A 23,858-nucleotide genomic window follows, 5' to 3' on the forward strand; every position below is an offset into this window, starting at 1 on the left:
TTCAATTGTGTTCATTGTGAAAGTGAAGGAAACCGATTATGATTGTGTTTGGTATTTACAATAGATTTCGGCAAATGTGACATTATAATTGATATATGAACATAAATGAATATTAAAATGGATTGGTATTATATGCAACGATCCACGCTGCTCAGCAAATCACAAAACCAGTTCATTTGAAGATGTCTTTGGGCTAGTTCTTGAAAGTATATGATGTATTTGAAAATTGACTTTTCAGCATCTGTGAGCAAATCATTTATGCAGCAGGTGGTTTGAATGCTACATCATTATCGGTTATATCAGTCTGTTGGTCAGTAATAAGAAATCAAGCGAGATGAGAAGTCGAGAGCCGTTGCTGGTATTGAGTTTGGTGACTATATTTTGTTTCCTACTCACCACGGTAGTGCTACTTGGAACCCTGACAACAGTGGGCCCTAATGTCAGTAAAAATGATCATCATCTCAAGGCTAAGAACGTTTTTTATCCCGAACCGTAAGTACTTTGATTTTTTAACAAACTACAATGATCGAGAATTGTTTCAAACTATTGAGTATGCATGCACTCATAGATATTCCAGTTCACCAGAGGTTGCCTGTAAATAATCGAATCTGGCCCAGTTATTGGAATTGTAGGCTGGGATGTTTGTTTGATAGGGACTAATTTTTTAGTTAGCTCTTCAATACATACATTGTCTTACATTTCTTATGATGATGGAAAGGGTTTAGTCGTTTTAGTATAATCAAAACACATTATCTTCAGAACTTCCTGCAAGTCCAGTAACGATGTATTAAGAATTGACCTTCACTTTGTGTGAGGGCCAAACTGTATGAACGTCGGAGCTTGCGACAATTCTTATAATTCTTATAAAAAAATTATCACAATTTCTTACCTCAAAGGATGTAGGCCAAGACCTAAACACAATTTTATTTAGTACGTGTGACTTCATGTTTACACTGACAGCCATACAACAACCAGCTACATCGCGGAGTAAAATAGTTCATCAAAAAGAGTGGTGACATGGGCGTATGAATGCACAACCTGCTCCTCAGAAACATCTTACGCAGCACATGCGTTCAAATCATATCCTCATTAGATGAGAAAGGTCTGTAAAGAACTACCTCAGTAAGTCAGTCACATGACAGCGCGTCGTAATACATTTACATTAAGTACAAGACGTCAAAATGGCCGACACGATAAACGTGACGGGAGAGATTTCAGAAGTTGTTAATGAACCTGTGGCGGTTACATGTGTAAGTCATCATTGATCAACTGGCCTATCATTGAAAGGTTAATTAAGATGCGTCAAACAGACACTAAGGTAAATTCATAGTTTGCTGGAGACCGTCAGTATCAGCCAAAAAAACCGTATGAACGTCAAATTGTGTCAATTTCGCGATCATGTGACCGACCTCTCGTCCAATGGAAAAGCTGTAAATCGTGTTAACTTGATGATGGAAAGTGTTTAGTCGTTTTTCTGTACTCAAAACACATTATCTTCAGAACTTCCCGCATGTCCAGTAACGATGTATTATGTTTTGTGAAACACGAGGACGCATATCATTTTCCATGTAAGTTCATTTTAGAAAAAAATCAAATGGTCGGCCGTGAGTTCAATGAGAGCGAATGAATGAATTTGTGAGTTGAATTTTACGCCAAATTTAGCAATATTATAGCAAGGTACACCAGAAAAGGGCTTCACCTATTGTAACCATGTGGGGAATCGGATCCGGGCCTTTGGCGTAGGCCTAGCGAACGATTTAACCACAAGGCTATTCCACCGCCCCTTATTCAGTCTGAATTGATAAAAGATCATTTACTTTTGTTTAGTTAGTAAGTGCATTATGTTTTAGTAGAACAGTAACATACCAAGTCTTAACAGTGTCTCTCATTATCCAGTATAATATATTTTCCTTCTGCAATGAAAACACCCTGGGTCAATCTGTCAATAGCGTCGACATTACCAATCAGATCGTTTTTTCATGTACCATCGCAATACAACTTTGTCTTTAGACGCCGGAAAAGATATTTTACAGGTAATTATTGATTACTGACAGTATTCATTTCGTTTTAAACTCACCTTGCTTGCCTGCTTGTTTGTTGTTTAACGCCGCACTCAGTAATATTCCAGCTATATGACGGCGTTCTGTAATCGAGTCTGGACCACACAATCCAGTGATTGACCTACAAAAGATGACAAGGTTCGCATTTTGAATGTGAATCTTTACTGAACATAAGACCGGGAATTTTGACTGTTTATTTCAATCTCATGAGCGGGGTATTTCTGTAGTAAGTTAGAGTGTTTTACAATATTCCGAAAGGGGCCCCCGACCCATTTTACAATGACAATAGATACATTAGATATGTGTCTGAGTCGAGAAGCCAAGTAAAAACATAAACTGGCTCACTGAAGGACGTTCTTACGTCGACTGTACTATTCGACTATATCACGAGCACGTGTTTATGAAACACTATCAAAAAGTGATGATACCAGGTGTTCGACAAAGGTGGGCGTATCCTGCCACAACTGTGGCAGCCATCACAACCCATGCAAAGGCATGTCAATTATTCTGAAAAAAAACCTATAAAACTATATTTTTGAGATGAGATAGGGCGGTTGCATTATGGAGAATAGGTGGGAGGAGAGTTTGGGAAATTGTAATAATAGTTTGAGATAACAAACTGTCGGCACAAGTCCGCATAGAAGGTGCAAAAGTGATTTTCGGATTTTTGTATGAAAATTACAAAAAGGATATAGTCTCCAATAAGATACAATTGTCTATCTTTCTCTTACATAAAATTATTGCTAGAGACCCGAAATGAGCAAAGTGCCATACGATATTGTTAAACGGATACACTTGATAAAACACTTGATTAAAAATACACCTTTGTTTCCAAAAAGATATAAAGTGACTAATATTGGCAACATCTTGATCAATCTGAGCTGACATAAAACTATATTTAAATGATATTTGTGTACATTAATTGCCAAACAGATAATATCCTTATTTGCTTAAGGTAATGTAAATAAATATACCTGCTTCGTATATAACATAATACTCTTGGTTAAGCAACAGATCATCAAGGAGGGGAACAGAATTGGTGCCCATGGGGACACCTACTGGATGTCCAGTTATTCACATACTGTTTTCTCAAAAAACTTCAGATGCAATTTGCTTTAATTTTTAACAAACTGTCCTGAACCTTGGAAGATAGCGATGTATCTCTTGTTGAGTTCCAAATGCCCCATGGGTCAAAGAACGAAGCGTTTCTTTCTTGTTGTAAAGTGGTTGACAACTCAAATGTTTTAACATTATCGAACTTATTCTCATAATTCAAAGATGGACGTGGTGTCTAATGGGTCCCGGATGTTTATCCTATGTACGAGAGTATTATCCACATTGATAATCGAGGATCGGGTTACATGTGTATTATTTGTTGGTTGGTTTGTATCATGTTTACATAGAAATAAGGGGCGGTCGGGTAGCCAAGTGGTTAAAGCGTTCGCTCGTCTTGCCGAAGACCTGGGTTCGATTCCCGGCATGGGTACAATGTGTGAAGCCCATTTCTGGTGTCCCCCGCCGTGATATTGCTTGAATGTTGCTAAACGCGGCGTAAAACCATACTCACTCACTCACTCACTCACATAGAAATAATTTGACTTGAACTAACCTTCTTTATTGTTTTGTTTCTTTCTAAGGAAAACAGAATCAGTGAGACAAAAACCCGCCCTAACATACAAGCAAGTCACAAATAATAAAAAATCATACAGACTTGCATCTCTTTTACAAAAAATGTTGAAAACTCATCCAAGACCAGCGGATGATTATTTCGGATTTAACGCCACGAGAAGTGACGAGATCTCGGTGACGAGAGATGTGCCTGATGCTAGACCTTCTGAATGCAAAAACAGGAATTTCAACTACTCTTCTCTTCCAACATTATCAATTGTCACTCCATTCTACAACGAGGCTCTGACGCCATTATTACGTCATGTTCACGCCATTTTGTCCCGAACTCCGCCACATCTCCTGATGGAGGTTATTCTAGTGGATGATAACAGCACCTTTTCATATCTGGGTGAAGACCTACAAGAATATTTCAGAATCTTGGATTCACGAATTCGAATAATACGTAACAAAGAGCGAAAGGGTTTGATACTTTCAAGAGTGCAAGGGGAAGAAAAAGCACGTGGAGAAGTCGTGGTTTTCCTTGATGCTCATATGGAGGTTTGTGAGGGTTGGGCAGAACCACTGCTGGAGAGGATTAAGAGTCAGCCGTCCATTGTGGTTCAAGCACATCCCATTCCGATCAATGACCATACAATTGGTTTGGACACTGGGACACGTGCAAGTTGCATAGGAGGTTTTGGATGGGACATGAGGTAAGACTGGGATGCAATTTTTTAAATAACGGGTCGTATGTAACCAATATCCTTGCCATGCGTGTCACATTCTTGAATAGTATTGTAATTTGTCAATATTTTTTAAATTAACGTTGGCAGTCGATCTGTTAATTACTCAAATAAGGCAAATTAATGAGTAATTAAGTTACATCACGACATTTGGGAAGAGAGACACAAATAATCCTGGACAAAGATGTTTTCCTCGATGATGAACCCTGGTTAAGGCCGGCTTTGGTACAGACAAACCAAGAATCATAATCAGAGCATATCTAAGGTTCGAAGTTGTGATTATGCGAATTCTGTTCCAAAGGATGCATTACAAACATGCGGTGTTCCTTACATTACAATAATTTTTTAATTTGAAGTTTACACGATATACGGCTTTTCCATTGGACGAGAGAGAGAGATAAGTGTATGAACGACACAATTTGACGTTCATACGTTTTTCACGAGACCGTGTTCTTGAAATGACGTAAACACTGACGGAGTACTTTCACATTCCTGGGGAAACCCCTGGGAATTCCCTAGCACGAAAACACACATAAGCGATCTTTCTGATCATTTAGAACCTTTATTCTTGGTCTCAGCTTTTCAGTATACATTGAGAAATGTGAGAGCGTGACTTCATGTTTGTTCACGAATATCCTCGCTGCGGCCTATCTTAATGAACAAACGATGAAATGCACATCTAAACTATCGTAGTGTCGACTCGATCTATGAATTAACCTTAGTGTCTGTTTGACGCATCTTTATTCACCTTTCAATGATCGGCCAGTTGATCAGTGATTACTAACACATGTAACCGCCACAGGTTCATTAACAACTTCTGAAATCTCTCCCGTCACGTTTATCGTGTCGGCCATTTTGACGTCTTGTACTTGATGTAAATGTATTACGATGCGCTGTCATGTGACTGACTTACTGAGGTAGGCTTTTACAGACATTTCTCATCTAATGAGGATATGATTTGAACACACGTGCTGCTTAAGATGTTTCTGAAGAGCAAGTTGTGCATTAATACGCCCATGTCACCTCTCTTTTTGATGAACTATTTTACTCCGCGATATAGCTGGTTGTTGTATGGCTGTCAGTGTAAACATGAAGTCACACGTACTAAATAAAATTGTGTTTAGATCTTTGCCTACATCCTTTGAGGTGAGAAATTGTTCATACAGTTTGGCCCTCACTCTATGAAGGTTCTTACTCCAATGAACTCACACAAAGTGAAGCTCAATTCTTAATTAAAGACCATGCGTCATGTACACTATGCAAAACGTATGAAGACAGTCATTTTGGGCATAGTTATTTGGTCACACTTCTCGATTATGCTATTTTCTATTTGAAACGTCAATATGCCAAATATACAATGCTGGTATACCTGTCATGTTCATCTCAACAGGTACATATGGTTTACTCTACCTCCATATTTGAATCAGTTTCGGGGCTCCGACTGGGAACCATTTCCGACACCAGTACTACAAGGATCCTGCATCGCCGTCAGAAAGTCCTACTTTAATGCCGTCGGACGTTTCGATCCAGGCCTTGAGATCTGGGGAGGTGAACACTTTGACCTATCCTTTAATGTCTGGATGACAGGAGGAAGAATTGAAACAGTACCTTGTTCAGTGGTTGGCCACATCTACAAAGGAAACAAATACAGTTTTGGTTCAAATGAAAAGGAATATACGATTTTGAAAAATAATCTACGTGTATCGGAGATATGGATGGATGAATATATATATTTTGTGCGTGCTGCACTCTCCCATATTCGTAATCCTCTGCCAGTGTTTACGGAAGCTGAACTGAGGTCTTTACAGGAAAGAAAGAAGTTGCGACAAGAGCGTAATAGTAAGTCATTTACTTGGTTCTTGAAGAGTGTCCATACTGAACAGATGGTGCCATCGAAGGAGGATGTGTTTTTTGGAGAAATAAAAAACATAAAGAGTGGGCAGTGCTGGTTTGTATTTGAGGACGATTATATAGGTACAGCTGGACAATGTGGCTTCATAATAAAAGAAAAAACATTTTCTTTGGATAGGTATGGGAGACTGAAATATCTGGGCAGGTGTGTTGGATTTGATGAGTCAACGTTTCTTCTCCGGATCAAAGAGTGTCCATCTAAATCTGAGTCGAAAACATCGATGACGTGGGTACATGCAAATGACAGTTTGATGACTGCGTATTATTCGGAGTATATTTGTGCTATTCAAGCTAAATCCACATTTCCGATCCACACTGGGAAGGATCTGGTACAATTACAGACGTGTGACAAACAAAACGAATACCAAACATGGACGTTTATGTTCAGATTTTAGTGACGAAAGGAAGTCTGTGAACAATTCTTTGATAAATATTTGGATCAAACTGAAAAACAAATCACCCTGGTGACCTTTGGACTGATTTTCAGAAAAATACAAAATATTTAATCTAAACGTTAAAACAGAACACTCAAACAATTATTGTTACGTTTTGAAGTTCTAGGAAAGAAATGATAACATTCACACAAAATGTCACCAAACCTAAACACCCAATCTATATGGGTTGCTAGGTACCAGATCTGACTCAGACTCTTCACAGGAAAAGAGGTCATGAGTTGACATTGTCAGTGGTTTGCTTTACAATATAATTTAATTGCGTTCCATTAAAATGAAGGAAAAGCATTACGATTGTGTGTGATATTTTCCATAGATTTTTGCAAATGTATTGTGATCATTGAGATATTGAAATATATACATATTATAAGTGATTGATATTATAAGCAATGATCAAAGCCATCAAGCAAGTCTCCGAACCTGACCATCCGAATATGTCTAATAAAACTTCGGCTAGTTTTTTAAAGTTTGTGAATTGTTTAAATATCTGTGATCAAACTAGTTGGTCTGTCATATGAAATCAACTGAGATAGGAAGTCGACAGCTGTTGTGGGTATGTAGTGTGGTGACTATATTTTGTTTCCAGGGCCCCGCCCCACACCGTTAAGATGATCGTAACTCAGATTCCATAACATCAGCTTACGACAGCCGTAGCGCTTCCATCGCTTTGTGGAATAACCAGTCTGGATTACAAAACGTTCCATAAGGCGGAAAAACAAATGCCTCGTGGATCATAGACTGAAGTGTTTCCTTAAGTTTGTACTGTAGGATGTTGGTTGAAAAATAAAAAGTTTTGACATAATTGAATTTAATTATACTTCAAATATGGTTGGCTGCTTGGTTGGTTGTTTTACGCCACACTCAGCAATATTCCAGCAATATGACGGCGGTCTTTAAATAATCGAGTCTGCACCAGACAATCCAGTGATTGATATCATGACCATCACTCAGTATCCACTCAATTGGGATCGGTGACATGCATCAACCAAGTCAGCGAGTCTGTGTGACCAACCGATTCTGTTAGTCGTCTTTTACAGTAAGCATTGGTTGTTGAAGACCTATTCTAGCCCGAATCTTCGCGGGTCTTCAAATATGAAGATAAGTCGATCATATTTATCATATATACGAGGATAGCACACACTTGATAATCGTAGATGGGGTTAAATAAATTATAATTCAATTGTGTTCAATGTGAAAGTGAAGGAAACCGATTATGATTGTGTTTGGTATTTACAATAGATTTCGGCAAATGTGACATTATAATTGATATATGAACATAAATGAATATCAAATGGATTGGTATTATATGCAATGATCCACGCTGCCCAGCAAATCACAAAACCAATTCATTTGAAGATGTCTTTGGGCTAGTTCTTTAAAGTATATGATGTATTTGAAAATTGACTTTTCAGCATCTGTGAGCAAATCATTTATGCAGCAGGTGGTTTGAATGCTACATCATTATCGGTTATATCAGTCTGTTGGTCAGTAATAAGAAATCAAGCGAGATGAGAAGTCGAAAGCCGTTGCTTGTATTGAGTTTGGTGACTATATTTTGTTTCCTACTCACCACGGTAGTGCTACTTGGAACCCTGACAACAGTGGGCCCTTATGTCAGTAAAAATGATCATCATCTCAAGGCTAAGAACGTTTTTTATCCCGAACCGTAAGTACTTTGATTTTTTAACAAACTACAATGATCGAGAATTGTTTCAAACTATTGAGTATGCATGCACTCATAGATATTCCAGTTCACCAGAGGTTGCCTGTAAATAATCGAATCTGGCCCAGTTATTGGAATTGGAGGCTGGGATGTTTGTTTGATATTTGATATTTTGTTTCCTACTCACCATGGGAGTGCTACTTGGAGCCCTGTCAACAATGGGTAAAAATTATCATCGTCTCAAGGCTAAGAACGTTTTTTATTCTGAACCGTAAGTACTTGGACTTTTAACGAACTACAATGATTGAGAACTGTTTCAAGCTATTGAGTTTGCATGACGCAATATTTCAGCTGACCAGAGCTGATTAATTTATAGTTAGCTCTTCAACACATACGCTGTCTAACATTTCTCGTGAGTGAGTGAGTGAGTGAGTGAGTGAGTGAGTGAGTGAGTGAGTTGGGTTTAACGCCACTTTTAACAGTATTCCAGTTATATTACGGCGTGTCAGTTTAATGTGGGAGGAAAGCCCGAAGTGATACAGGTCTACCTCTTCGGTGAAACCCACGAGCACGGCTATGCTGCTTACAAACCTAGGGACATAATCGGGGCGAACCGGTATTCGAAGCCAAGGGACGCAATTCTGCACAGCGAATCGCGGCCCCTTAGACGACAGGGCCACCCGTGATGGTGGAATATGTGTAGAGTCGTTTTTCTGTACTCAGAACACATTATCTTCGGAACTTCCTGCATGTCAAGTAACGATATATTATGTTGAAACATGAGGATATATTTTTTCCATGTATTTTCATATTAGAAAAATATCAAATGGTCGGCCCTGAGTTTAATGAGAGCGAATGAATGAATTTGTGAGTTGGATTTTGTGCCAGTTTTAGCAATATTAAATCTTTTCCATGTTCTTTCGACAACATATGTTCATATTAGAAAAACATCAAATGGTCGGCCCTGTGTTCAAAGCAAATGAATGAATTTGTGAGTTGGATTTTACGCGAAATTAAGCAATAGTATAGCAATAACACGGCAGGGTACAATATAAAGGGTTTCAATTATTTTTCCCATATGGGGAATCGAATCCGGCCCTTCATCGTGACGAGCGTACGATTTAACCACTAGGCTACCCCAGTGCCCCTTGTTCAATCGGAATTGATAAAGGATTTATTATAGTTCAGTAAATAAGTAAGCGCATTATGTTTTAGTTTCTGTAGAACAGTAACACACCTAGTCTTAACCGAACATTTAAACACAGTACATTAAGAGTTGGTGCTACACTTTGAATCCGTTTTGTTTAAATAAAGCATTGCATTTGAATAGACGGGCTGATCACCAGGTTATCAGTGTATGGACTATTAAAGGACAGCAGCCGCCCATAAACATTTTTTTCTCAAAATCATCCAACTCAGTTACACAAGCCAAACGAATGAAGGTCTAGATAACATTATCTCTCATTATCCAGTGTAATATATGTTCCTTCTCCTTCTATGTAGCTGGAAACAAGCGTTGAAATTACCATTCGGATCCTTATGTCGCCTCCCGTCGTACTACAACTCTGTAATAGACTCAGGAAAACATATTTAACGGGTAAAGATTGATTAATAACAGTATTCATTTGTTTTAAACTCACCTTCAAAATATAGACTGGGTCTGCCATTTTTAATATGAACCTGTGTCGAATTTCATACGAGGCATTTTATTGTTTATTTCGATCTCATGATGGAGGGGAATTCTGTACTAAATTAGTGACTGAATTTATTTTTTTTTAAACCCAAAAGGTCAAACCTTATGACCTTGATCCCCATTATCTCGAACGTACTGATATATAGAACCTGTTCTCCGGTCCCGACCGTCTTGCTGTATAATGCTCATGCTCGGTATCTCTAATGTCCGGATATGTCGAAGTAACAACACGGTCCTGCTAGGCTCGAGATAACGGGGTTCGACTGTAGTTTTGGATAAGAGACTGTCGGCACATCTCGGCATAGAAGGGCCATTTCAAACAAAGGTGATAAAAGACAAAGTCTACCTTCTCTACTCAGACTCATTCGTCTGTCGTTCTCTTTCATCAAAATTATGACTAGAGCACCGAAAAGATCAAAATGTCATACGATAAATATTTAACAATTACTTTGGATAAATAACTTTCAAAATGAATACTGGCTTTCAATGAGGTATACAATTCTAATTTAGGATATTGTTGTTGATTCTGTTGATTGATATCAGTACACCTGTTTGTAAAAAGATGTTAAATGACTAATCATTTCAACACCTTGATCAATCTGAACTGTATCTAAATGCTATGTTTTTACATGAAATCCCCAAAACATAATATCCTTATTTACAGAAAGTACTTGATACAAATACACCTGCTTCAGATATAACATTACACTCTTGATACTGAAATATCTGAAGCAGATATGTCTGTTATCACATTAGACTTTTGATAATACCCGTGAAGATCCGGGGTAGAACAGGTCTTCAGCAACCCATGCTTGTCGTAAGATGCGACTAACGGGATCGGATGGTCAGGATCGCTGACTTGGTTGATGCATGTCATCGTATCCGCCCAATCGCGTGGATCGATGCTCATGATGTCAATCACTGGATTGTCTGGTCCAGACACGATTATTTACAGACCGCCGTCATATATCTGGAATATTGCTGAGTGCGGTGTTAAACAACCAACAAACAAACTTCAGAGGACGTTTGGTTTGGTTTTAACAAATTGTCCCGCATCTTTGAGAATAGTGATGTACCTGTTGCCACTGTGTTCAGTAAACGAATCTATGAAAGATTTATAATTAATTCTGTCACGTCAAAGCAACCATTATCCCACAAGACAAATTTGAGGAAACACTTCATTCCCCTTATATTTATGTAACGGTTTGGATGTACAAAGTATCACGTTTCCACAGGCAAATTATTAATTTCCTCCAACTTTAATACTTTATTTGTTTCTTTCTTTCTAAGGGAAACAGAATCAGTGATACGCGATTATTCCTTACCCGTCCACACATATAAGCAAGGAACAATTGATGCTAAGAAATCATACAGACTTGCATCTCTTTTACAAAAAATGTTGAAAACTCATCCAAGACAAGCGGATGATTATTTCGGATTTAACGTCACGAGAAGTGACGAGATCTCGGTGATGAGAGACGTACCTGATGCTAGACCATCTGAATGCAAAAACAGGAATTTCAACTACTCTTCTCTTCCAACATTATCAATTGTCACTCCATTCTACAACGAGGCTCTGACGCCATTATTACGTCACGTTCACGCCATTTTGTCCCGAACTCCGCCACATCTCCTGATGGAGGTAATTCTAGTGGATGATAACAGCACCTTTTCATATCTGGGTGAAGACCTACAAGAATATTTCAGAATCTTGGATTCACGAATTCGAATAATACGTAACAAAGAGCGAAAGGGTTTGATACTTTCAAGACTGCAAGGGGAAGAAGAAGCACGTGGAGAAGTCGTGGTTTTCCTTGATGCTCATATGGAGGTTTGTGAGGGTTGGGCAGAACCACTGCTGGAGAGGATTAAGAGTCAGCCAGCCATTGTGGTCCAAGCACATCCCATTGGGATTAATGACCATACAATTCGCTTAGACACTGGGGAACCTTTACGGTCCACGGGAGGTTTTGGATGGGACATGAGGTAAGACTGGGATGCAATTTTTAAAATACAAAGTCATATATAACCAATATCCTTGCTTTGTGTGTCACCTTTGGTGGAATATTATACTATGTCAAATTATTTGCAATTAATTTGCAGCCCATCTGCAATAATGGTGACATTATGTTCAATTAAGAAAATGAAGTGAGTGAATATGGTTTTACGCCGCTTTTAGCAATATTCCAGCAATATCACGGCACGGGACACCAGAAATTGGCTTCACACATTGTACCGATGTCAAGAATCGAACCCGGGTGTTCAGCATGGCGTGCGAACGCTTGAACCACTAGGCTGCCCGATCGCCCCAAAGAAAATGAAGCATGTGAGTGACTATTTCATATTTTAGTGACGACCACAGTAATGCAGATGAAAAACGTGTTCCTTAATGGTGAAACACGATTATGGTACTAAGAAGACAAGAATAAAACTCAGAGTGAATCTGGGGTTCGAATTTGCTATAATCCTATTCTGGTGTAAGGGACGCAAATCTGCACAATACATTTGGGGATCAACCACAGTTTTAAAGACCATACGTCCTGTATGGTATGCCAAATGAATGAAAACAGTTGTAGGGTTTGATAATAGTTATTTAGTCACCTTTTCGTTTTGCTTGCACCTGATGCTACATTGTAAAGATAAAAATGCCAAATATGCAATGCTGGTACACCTGTCATGTTCATCTCAACAGTTACGCTTGGTTTCCTCTACCTCCATATTTGAATCAGTTTCGGGCATCCGACTGGGAACCATTTCCCACCCCAGTACTACAAGGATCCTGTATCGCCGTCAGAAAGTCCTACTTTAATGCCGTCGGACGTTTCGATCCAGGTCTTAAGATCTGGGGATGTGAACACTTTGACCTATCCTTTAATGTCTGGATGACAGGAGGAAGAATTGAAACAGTACCTTGTTCAGGGGTTGGCCACATCTACAAAAAAAACAAATACAGTTTTGGTTCAAATGAAAGGGTGCATACGATTTTGAAAAATTATCTACGTGTATCGGAGGTGTGGATGGATGAATATAAATATTTTGTCCGTGCTGCAATCTCCCATATTCGTAATCCTCTGCCAGTGTTTACGGAAGCTGAACTGAGGTCTTTACAGGAAAGAAAGAAGTTGCGACAAGAGCGTAATAGTAAGTCATTTGCTTGGTTCTTGAAGAGTGTCCATACTGAACAGATTATTCCATCGAAGGAAGATGTGTCTTTTGGAGAAATAAAAAACACAAAGAGTGAGCAGTGCTGGTTTGTATTTGAGGACGAGTATGTAGGTACAACTGTACGATGCGACCTCATAATAAAAGAACAAACATTTTCTTTGGATAGGTATGGGAGACTGAAATATCTGGACAGGTGTGTTGGATATGATGAGTCGACGTTTCTTCTGCAGATCAAAGAGTGTCCATCCAAATCTGAGTCGGAAACATCGATGACATGGGTACATGCGAATCACAATTTGATGACTGCGTATCATTCGGAGTATATTTGTGCTTCTCAAGCTAGATCAACATTTCCGATCCACACTGGGAAGGATCTAGTACAATTACAGACATGTGCCCAAAAAAACGAATACCAAACATGGAAGTTTATGTTTGAATTTTAGTGACGAGGGAAAGACTTTGAACGATTCTTTGATAAATATGTGGATAAAACTGAAAAGCTAAATATCATCGTGGTGACCTTTGGAATGATTTTCAAGAACATACAAGATGATTAACCTTAATGTTTAAACGGGATATTCAAAAAATTACTTTTTCATTTTGAAGTTCTAGGAAAGAAATGTTGATAAAATTCACACAAAATGTCACCACGCCTGACCACCTTATCTATTTGGTCCCCTCTAACGACCAGCATAGGTTGCTTGGCACCAATTCTAATCCGGGATCCCGGTAAAATAATGCAACGAGTTAATGTTTTCAATTGTGTTCTATTAATTGTAATTGAATTAAATTGTGAAAATGATAATGACTTTGTTTATTATTTTCAATATGTTTCTGACAATGTAAATCCGCTGCATTGAAATTTGAATGAATGAGTGTGTAACGGTGCTGTGCATAGCATTTCTTTTATATCTTGGCGTGTCAGCTTTACGTCGGAGAAAAGAATGAAGTGATGCAGATCTTTGACGTGTTCCTCTTTGGTGAAAACCACGAGCATGGGAATGGTATTGACAAAGCTTGAACCTTAGTAACTAAATTCATGTTGTCATTAATACATAAGCTTACGAGTTACCCCTGAGATTGAATCGAAAAATAACCTCGCCATGATTACAATGGAAACGATTCGGTGAAATACGACAAAAATATAACAGGGTGTTAAATTAGTATTGAAATATTTCTTTTCAACTAAACATTAATACTTTATTCATGTTCACAATTTCATAATTTCACAAAATAAGTGACGTTAGATTGTAAAACGGCTACGATTTGTGAACGTGAAATTTAAGGTAACTTCCAGAACATTCTATTTCGTATATTCATGTATGTTTCTATTCCGAACAACATGAACAATGGTCCTAAAGCTATAGTACTGAAATGGGATATAAACCTTTTGTGATCCTCTTTAGGGGTTTCAAACCTAGATTGAAACCTGTAAATTTTATTCAGATCGAGAGCGATGGCGTGAGGTTTCAAATTTTTAAAAAAACAAATACTTTTATAAAATCACCTATCCCAGATATCCTATAAACATTATGCAAGCTGTCATTCCTAGATAAAATATAGCATCCCTTGCAATATTTATTTGTGAAGTACACAACACTAGAATGACGTCATAATGTAACCCCAAAATTCAAGTGTGTTTTCGCCTAACGCATATTCACACATTTGTTTAGAATAATCTAGGACACCCCAAAACATATATTTTACCCATGAGGCGAATCAAACAATGTTTGTCGTTATGGGAAACTGTTTTAATCTTTTATATTCCATTCTAATCTAAGTAAATGTGAATATAAATGTCAACGCCAGAGAAAAACTAGTCTCGATTATTCGAGTGAGTGAGTATGGTCTTAAGCCGCTGTTAGCAATATTCCAGCATTATCACGATGGAGGACACCAGAAATGGGCTTCACACTTTGTACCCATGTCGATAAGCGAACGCTTTAACCATTAGGCTACCCGACCGCCCCTCTCGATTATTCGACGAAACAGATATCAATTTTATTGATTTGATGCAAGTAAAAACTATATGTAAATTTGGAATTACGTCTGTTGTGTTAAAGTGTAGACATTAATATATGTTATGTTATGTTATGTTATGTTATGTTATGTTATGTTATGTTATGTTATGTTATGTTATGTTATGTTATGTTATGTTTGCCTCAGAATAACCTAGAATAGCGCAATCGTTAATTTCACAACACCGTATCGATCATCTGTACATTTATCTGAGCTTCAGAAGATCTTTCAATCAACCAAGTTAGCGAGCCAGACCACCCGATCCCGTTTACGACAAGCAAATTCCCCTTTACGGCAAGCATGGGTTGCTGAAGACCTATTCTAACCCGGATGTTAACGGGTCTCAAAATTTATTCTGAAAGTATCTGAAACGTTTCGGTTCAATACCCAGCTGTTGAGAAGTTACCGATGTTTTCCGCTGACAACTGTCAATTTATCATATTATATATACGAAGTGGTCTGGATTAAAATGCATATGACGTCTGTCGCATCCGCTCTTTTCATTTACTCATCAATAAAGTGAAATGTTAAAATGTACAATCGAATATGTGCCGTGACCTATTGGTGGTGCACTGGTTTCTTTGGTGTTGCCATTTTCTTTTGCAACAGCTTGGAATTCAGTTCGATGTATTGGTATCGATTAGTCATGACTATTTCATGAGAGATGAACACTTTCAGCATGATATCATGCACACCATTGTATTTAAAGTGGTAAGAAATGAAAAATGGGATCATGAGGGGTTAATATTAATTTATTTCATTAACTCATGCAAAACACGCGAGCCGTAACATATATTTCCCGCCACCTCTCTAAGTATAGCCGTTGTCACCGCCCTCGCATTCGCCACTCAGCACTGTTTAGTATTGCCCCTGGTCCTAACCCTCGCCCTCGTTTCAGTCAAGTATCTCCCTCGTCCCAGTAATGTATTGCCTTGGCCCTAACCCTCGCCCTCGTTACAGTCAAGTATCTCCCTCGTCCCAGTAATGTATTGCCTTGGCCCTAACCCTCGCCCTAGTTTCAGTCAAGTATCTCCCTCGTCCCAGTAATGTATTGCCGTGGCCCTAACCCTCGCCCTCGTTACAGTCAAGTATCTCCCTCGTCCCAGTAATGTATTGCCGTGGCCCTAACCTTCGCCCTCGCTACAGTCAAGTATCTCCCTCGTCCCAGTAATGTATTGCCGTGGCCCTAACCCTCGCCCTCGTTACAGTCAAGTATCTCCCTCGTCCCAGTAATGTATTGCCGTGGTCCTAACCCTCGCCCTCGTTACAGTCAAGTATCTCCCTCGTCCCAGTAATGTATTGCCGTGGCCCTAACCCTCGCCCTCGTTACAGTCAAGTATCTCCCTCGTCCCAGTAATGTATTGCCGTGGTCCTAACCCTCGCCCTCGTTACAGTCAAGTATCTCCCTCGTCCCAGTAATGTATTGCCGTGGCCCTAACCCTCGCCCTCGTTACAGTCAAGTATCTCCCTCGTCCCAGTAATGTATTGCCTTGGCCCTAACCCTCGCCCTCGTTACAGTCAAGTATCTCCCTCGTCCCAGTAAATTATCGCCCTCGCCCTTGCCTTCGCTCTCAACAACAGCCGTCGTCCCAAAGTATTGCCGTTTGCAAGGTCCTCACCCTCACTGACCCAAACATTGTGGTCCACGAATATAAAACGTCAATACCAGAGAATAACCAGTCGAAACAGATGACAAAATAACCGTGAAATGTATATGGTTGGATCAGTGTTGACACCAGGTGTGTCAGTGATGACACCAGGTGTGTCAGTGATGACACCAGGTGTTCCCCAAAGGAGTAAGCATGTCCTACACTACCGGTAGCACCCGGCACACCTGACATAAACGCGAGTCAAACACATTCACTCTGGAAATGTGGAGCGTACGAGATGCTTTGAATGTGTACCAGACAGGTAAATAAAATCGACGAAGTCCTTTTCATAATCGAAAGGAAATATCTGCTAAAAACAGACTCAATTGTACCAACCACTATGAAATAGTAAGACAAGTAAGACAACATACAGCAATTATTTTCATGAAGTTTTCTTTGGTATACTTTGACGCCCCATCTGTATATGGTTCTTTTTTGTCATACGCCAAATAAACAATCGTTCTGTTGAAGAAAAACCAGCAGAAGTTGAACAGACGTATTCAGCATAGGTATTACCCAACATGGGTTGAATAAGTGGCAAAGCAATGAGGATATCGTTTTACAGTTAACACATTGTTTAACACATTGAAGGCCTGCAGTGGCATAGCAATGAGGATATCGTTTTACAGTGAACACATGTTTAACATATTGAAGGCCTGCAGTGACATAGCAATGAGGATATCGTTTTACAGTTGACACATGTTTAACATATTGAAGGCCTGCAGTGGCATAGCAACGAGGATATCGTTTTACAGTTAACACATTGTTTAACACATTGAAGGCATGCAGTGGCATAGCAATGAGGATATCGTTTTACAGTTAACACATGTTTAACATATTGAAGGCATGCACTGGCAAGGTACTGAGGATATCGTTTTACAGTTAACACATTGTTTAACACATTGAAGGCCTGCAGTGGCATAGCAATGAGGAAATCGTTTTACAGTTAACACATGTTTAACACATTTAAGGCATGAAGTGGCATAGCAATGAGGATATCGTTTTACAGTGAACACATGTTTAACACATTTAAGGCATGAAGTGGCATAGCAATGAGGATATCGTTTTACAGTTAACACATGTTTAACACATTTAAGGCATGAAGTGGCATAGCAATGAGGATATCGTTTTACAGTGAACACATTGTTTAACACATTGAAGGCCTGCAGTGGCATAGCAATGAGGATATCGTTTTACAGTTAACACATGTTTAACACATTGAAGGCATGCAGTGGCATAGTACTGAGGATATCGTTTTACAGTTAACAAATTGTTTAACACATTGAAGGCCTGCAGTGGCATAGCACTGAGGATATCGTTTTACAGTTAACACATGTTTAACACATTTAAGGCATGAAGTGGCATAGCAATAAGGATATCGTTTTACAGTGAACACATTGTTTAACACATTGAAGGCCTGCAGTGGCATAGCAATGAGAATATCGTTTTACAGTTAACACATGTTTAACACATTTAAGGCATGCAGTGGCATAGTACTGAGGATATCGTTTTACAGTTAATACATTGTTTAACACATTGAAGGCCTGCAGTGGCATAGCAATGAGGATATCGTTTTACAGTTAACACATGTTTAACATATTGAAGGCATGAAGTGGCATAGTACTGGGGATATCGTTTTACAGTGAAGACATTGTTTAACACATTGAAGGCATGCAGTGGCATAGTACTGGGGATATCGTTTTACAGTTAACACATTGTTTAACACATTGAAGGTATGCAGTGGCATAGCAATGAGGATATCGTTTTACAGTTAACACATTGTTTAACACATTGAAGGCATGCAGTGGCATAGTACTGGGGATATCGTTTTAAAGTTAACGCATTGTTTAACACATTGAAGGCATTGAAGGCATGCAGTGGCACAGTACTGGTACAAAAAGTAAGTGAGAAGCAATATTCTAGTCATGGCACAGCGGGGACACCAAACTTGAACTTGAGCATGTTGTTTTGTTCTGTTACAAAACGAGTGTCGCAATTATTGTAATTTTCGAACGATAGCGAGGAAAATACAAAATCATGATTTTAATTGCGTAAAATCTATTCATACACACTAATAATTATCTGTTTTGAGGATTATGTGTCGTGTTTATTGAAAACTGTGTCTAGACACAAACAGTCAACATGACGTCACATTATAATGGTGTGACGTCATTACGATTGGGGCATGAGTACATTTTACTTCAACAATGCCGTCCATCTTGCTTACATGTCCGAATGTTATGATCTGACTGGTTCACGTGATCTTGAGGAAATAAACTAAAATTAATACCAAAAATGAATTGGTCATCTCTGCATGGATTGGTGTTGTTTTGTGTGGAAAGAATGATGTACTTCAGAAATTTTGTGAAAACATGGACAATTCGCAAAAACACAACTGGGTGAGACCCTGGCGTCGAAATACACCAACAGGAGATGCACATGCAACATCACTTGTTGGGGAATAAAACGTTGGGTTTTACATGCCATCACAATCTCACAGCAAGTGAACAACGAAAATATGCCACGACTGACGGAAGTCCAACGGCCGTAGTAAACAGGAGAATCATCTTCAGCTGTAGCCAGGTTTTTCCACGTAGCACCAAGCACCATTATAAGACTGTGGAACAGTTATCATAACCTCAACAACTACGACAATACCAGGATTGCGAAGGATATTAGCCCAGACAGGGAGGAATCGTTTACGTGCTGCAGGTATTCGCGCTAGACAACCTGTTAGAGGTGTTATTTTGACGGACCTGCATCGTCCGAAGGGACGTCAATGGTGTCAAGGTCACGGACCTGCATCGTCGATAGGGACGTCAATGGTGTCAAGGTCACAGAGTAGGGCCACAACTACGATGGAGACGAGTTTAGTTTAGTGACGAGTCATGTTTTACGCTTCGCCGTGCAGATGGTAGATGTCGTGTATACAGGCGTCTCGGGGAACGTTATGCACGGAACTGCATACATGAAGTGGACAGATTTGGCGGTGGTCGTGTGATAATGGCGGCAGCCATCTCCTACACCTACACTGGTAGAACAGACTTTGTGCAAGTTCTGGGGAATTTATCGGCACAACGTTACACGGATGAGATTATTCGGCCACACGTCCTTCCCTTTATGCAACAAGCAAAGGTCAATTTCCAGCAATACCTAACACGGCAAAACTGACAACAGCCTTTTTCAGGAATCACAACATCCAGGTCCTCCTGCCATGGCCCTCAAGATCTCCAGATTGTTAACTCAATCGAATAAATATGCACTGGATCAATGACTGCGAGCACGTCAGCATCAACCACGGAACTTCCGACAGTTGGCACAGGCACTGCAGGCAGGGTGGGTGAACATTCCCAAGGCCACAATTAGGGATCTGATTGCGTCCATGGTATGACGATGCCATTCACTGTTGGAATCCAATGGTGGTCATACAAAATATTGAGAACAGATGACCTCCACCTTGAAAATCTACTGTTCCATTAGCGCCATATTGAACCTGAGTCATGAGAATGATGTGTGCCATTTTGGAATAATCCATTATCATGGATTATTTTTATGATGTATAGAATATACATCTAAAAATCACTTCAGCGAGGTTTTTTTGGCGGAGTATATTATGGGAAAGTACTTCTTACAGTCAAGGTCCCTTTCAAATAAATATATCAACAACAATCACCTGATGGTGAGTTGAGGTGAAATTGGGTTTAACGTCTCGTCCAAGATTATTGCATTTATATGGCGATGTTCATGCACGTGTATATGTGGCTGCTTGTACTAGTCCGGACTGATGCCGATTTATAGTGCTAGCTTACTGAGATACCATGCCGCAGTTTAACACGAATACCCCACTCAGACACAGTATACTGACTCCGAGCCGACCAGTTCTTGTTTTAGCCCCTTAATGCAGAGCGCCAGACAGGATAACAATAAGTACCATCATTTAACGTCTTTTGGTATGACGCGGCCGGGGATCGAACCCCGGACCTTCCGCTCTCCGGGCGGACTCTCTACCACAAGGCCACGGAAGCGGTCCCCTGATAGCCAAAAGAAACTTTATCATAGTTTTAAATTACTATACACAAAAGAAAGTGAGTGAGTGAGTGAGTTAAGATTTATAGTCACATCGGCAATATTTCAGCAATATCGTGACTAAATCAAGTTGTACATTAATAATACATAAATATAGACATTAAAATCTGTCGACAAAGGACAGTAAAAACACCAGACTATCACAGATGTAGATTTAAAACTAGCATATCATCATAAAATTTGAACAATTCACAACAGTACACAATAAAAATGGGCTATAGATCACCAATACTAGGTACCATGGGGACTTACGATACTTCTGCTACCTACATGGTAACCCAGCAGGATTTACACCATCGCTCTGGCTACTGGTGATTGTCAGTAAGTTTAAGCCAAATCGTTAAAAAAAACAAAGAATTCTACGATTAAAAACCATTGAAAAAGAAAATTACTTTGAATGAAATAGGACTTATGTACCCTCTCAGGGGGACAATTATTTTACGTTACTTCAACCCCCTTTGAAGGTACAGCCACCAACAATCTCAGTTATTAGTTCATTTTACCAAATTAAAATCACATACTTTTTACAATACATATCAAAATTTATCAGTCAATTCTATTTCTTTTAAAAACCCAAGAATTAAACGAGAACTTACAGCAAAAAGATCCTTTATGGATGAAACCTTGAAATAATAATCCCTTGTGATGGAAAAATCGATACAGTCAAAAGAAAGATGCATGAAGTAAAATGTATTGTAAAGATCAAAATCTCGACGAAATTAACATTTATAATGAGAGCCAAAAAGCGTCCGATATTGGCCTGACAGTTGCCGGAATTGAGCAGGGGTAGCAAAATCAAACTTTTATCGTAATGGGCATAGGGCTCACATATCTAAAATCGCTCAAGTTCGGCACGTCACATTGATAGCGTGTATAACCACCCCCTGCACACGAAAAAAGTCTCCGGCGCACAGAAAGAAACCAGTTGTCTGATGACGTCACATGGGATACATCTTCTTTGAGGACCTAGACAGTTATTGTCAGTTGGCAGTGAATGTGGTCGCTATCGAACACGACGATCCATGACATCCCTTAGGTGTTCTAAAATAGAATTGTCTGGTGATCGTACAGGCCATGGCGACACGTTGACGTTGATGGTTGCGAGGAAGTTATTGGGTCTGACGTTGTCGTGCTGATAAAGGACACCACGTGGTAGTTGTAGAAATGGTAGGACAATGTTATGACGAAGAATGTAATGCATGTAACATTGAGCTTTCAAATTTAGTTAACACTGACCAGTTGGGTTCTCTCCTGACCACACATGTCTCCCCACACCATAGCAACCCTCCACCATACGGCACGACCTCCTGAACCTCCTAAACGAATCATTCATTCGTTCTCCATTTCTCCATGCCTTCCATCAGCTATGAACAGACTGGCTTTAATCACTGAAGACGATTCTCTGCCAATCACGTCGCTGCCAACGATGTACAGTGAGGGTCCATCTCAATCTCTGACGACGACCTTGCACTGTCAATAACTGTCCTCTGTCCATCTGTAAGCCTGAATTCCTTGAAGCCTGAGTCGCTTGGCCACTGACTGTCGACTAACCATAAGTCCTAAGGCAATTTTCGCTGATGACGTCACTGTTTGGAATCGATTCCGGAGATGCAAAGTACCTAAGTACCGGTCTTCATTGGGCGTAGTTACCCCAGGTCTGCCTGTCTTGGACTGTCTGCCCGGCCTGTCTGTAACGGTGCATCGGGGTAGTTACAGCAACACGGGAGCTACCAAACGTCGACTTCAGGCAAGGGGGAACCCACCAGTGCAGAATCTGACAACCCGATCCATCCATTGCCTCGGACGAACGCATAAACTGACGGGCAAAAGACAGTATACATCTATGGTTGATGGTGGCTAAATGAAACAAACAAGAAATGGTTATAACTTATTCGATGGCGGTGTATTTGATGCGTGTATCATATTTGTGTTATAGACTTTAGTTTGCAGTGTATCGGCGACTATTTTCAGCCTAGTAATGTTATGGAAACGTATGTAACGTTTTTGGTCAAATCCAATTTTCAAGTGTATACCTTCTTTTGGCCGGTAGTTTAGGTTGCTAGGGGCTTATAACTAGCAATAGGGTCCTGGGGACACATTATACACTGAGTGTCCACGGGGTCATGTTGTTTGTTTGTTTGTTGTTTAATGCCGCACTCAGCAATATTCCAGCTATATGACGACGGTATGTAAATATTCTAATTTGGATCAGACAATCCAGTGATTGACATCATGAGCATTGATCCACCCAATTGGGATCGATGACATGCATCAACCATGCTACACACATTGTACCCATGTGGGGAATCGAACCCGGGAATTCGGCGTGACGAGCGAAACACTAGGCTACCTTTTCCACTCTCGGTGTATTAAGAATAGTGACCAGATTACAATCTTTTAAAAAACAGTTCAGTGGTAGTTTTAGCGAAGTAAATGTGTACTTTGGCAATTTTGATATATGCACGTGTATCACCGGTCATGATCCATGCTCATATATACGAGGTGTTCATTAAAGATTTCCCCTGACCCACTTTCGATGGACCTAGTGGAATGAAACTTGGCATAGGTATTAGTCTTTCTCCACATAGGAACCACCAAGAGTTACGCACTTCCCCCATTGTTTTATGCAACTATGGAGACCTCACTTGTGAAAGCCCTCATTCTGCGTCTCAAACCAGGACTTGACTTCAGAAATCAGTGTTTCATCATCTGTGAAACGTTTTCCCTTCAAAAATGACTTCATGGTTGGAAAGAGGTGGAAGTCAGATGGTGCAAGGTCAGGAGAGTAAGGAGGATGTGGAAGGATTTC

The 23,858-nt window shown here is 39.7% G+C and overlaps 1 protein-coding gene across 1 annotated transcript; it reads left to right on the forward strand.

The window, feature by feature from the left end:
• The first annotated feature begins 8,302 nt into the window (after nt 1-8,302).
• On the forward strand, nt 8,303-14,087 carry LOC124114375 (polypeptide N-acetylgalactosaminyltransferase 5-like). The gene is made up of 3 exons (XM_046474916.2): nt 8,303-8,440; nt 11,421-12,116; nt 12,823-14,087. Exons 2-3 carry the CDS (start codon nt 11,527-11,529, stop codon nt 13,736-13,738), a joined length of 1,506 nt encoding a protein of 501 aa, XP_046330872.2. The 5' UTR covers nt 8,303-8,440; nt 11,421-11,526; the 3' UTR covers nt 13,739-14,087.
• The last annotated feature ends 9,771 nt before the right edge of the window (nt 14,088-23,858 follow it).

Source organism: Haliotis rufescens, unplaced genomic scaffold, assembly GCF_023055435.1.
Source record: "Haliotis rufescens isolate VD_foot unplaced genomic scaffold, xgHalRufe1.0.p SCAF_8, whole genome shotgun sequence".
NCBI lineage: Eukaryota > Metazoa > Mollusca > Gastropoda > Lepetellida > Haliotidae > Haliotis > Haliotis rufescens.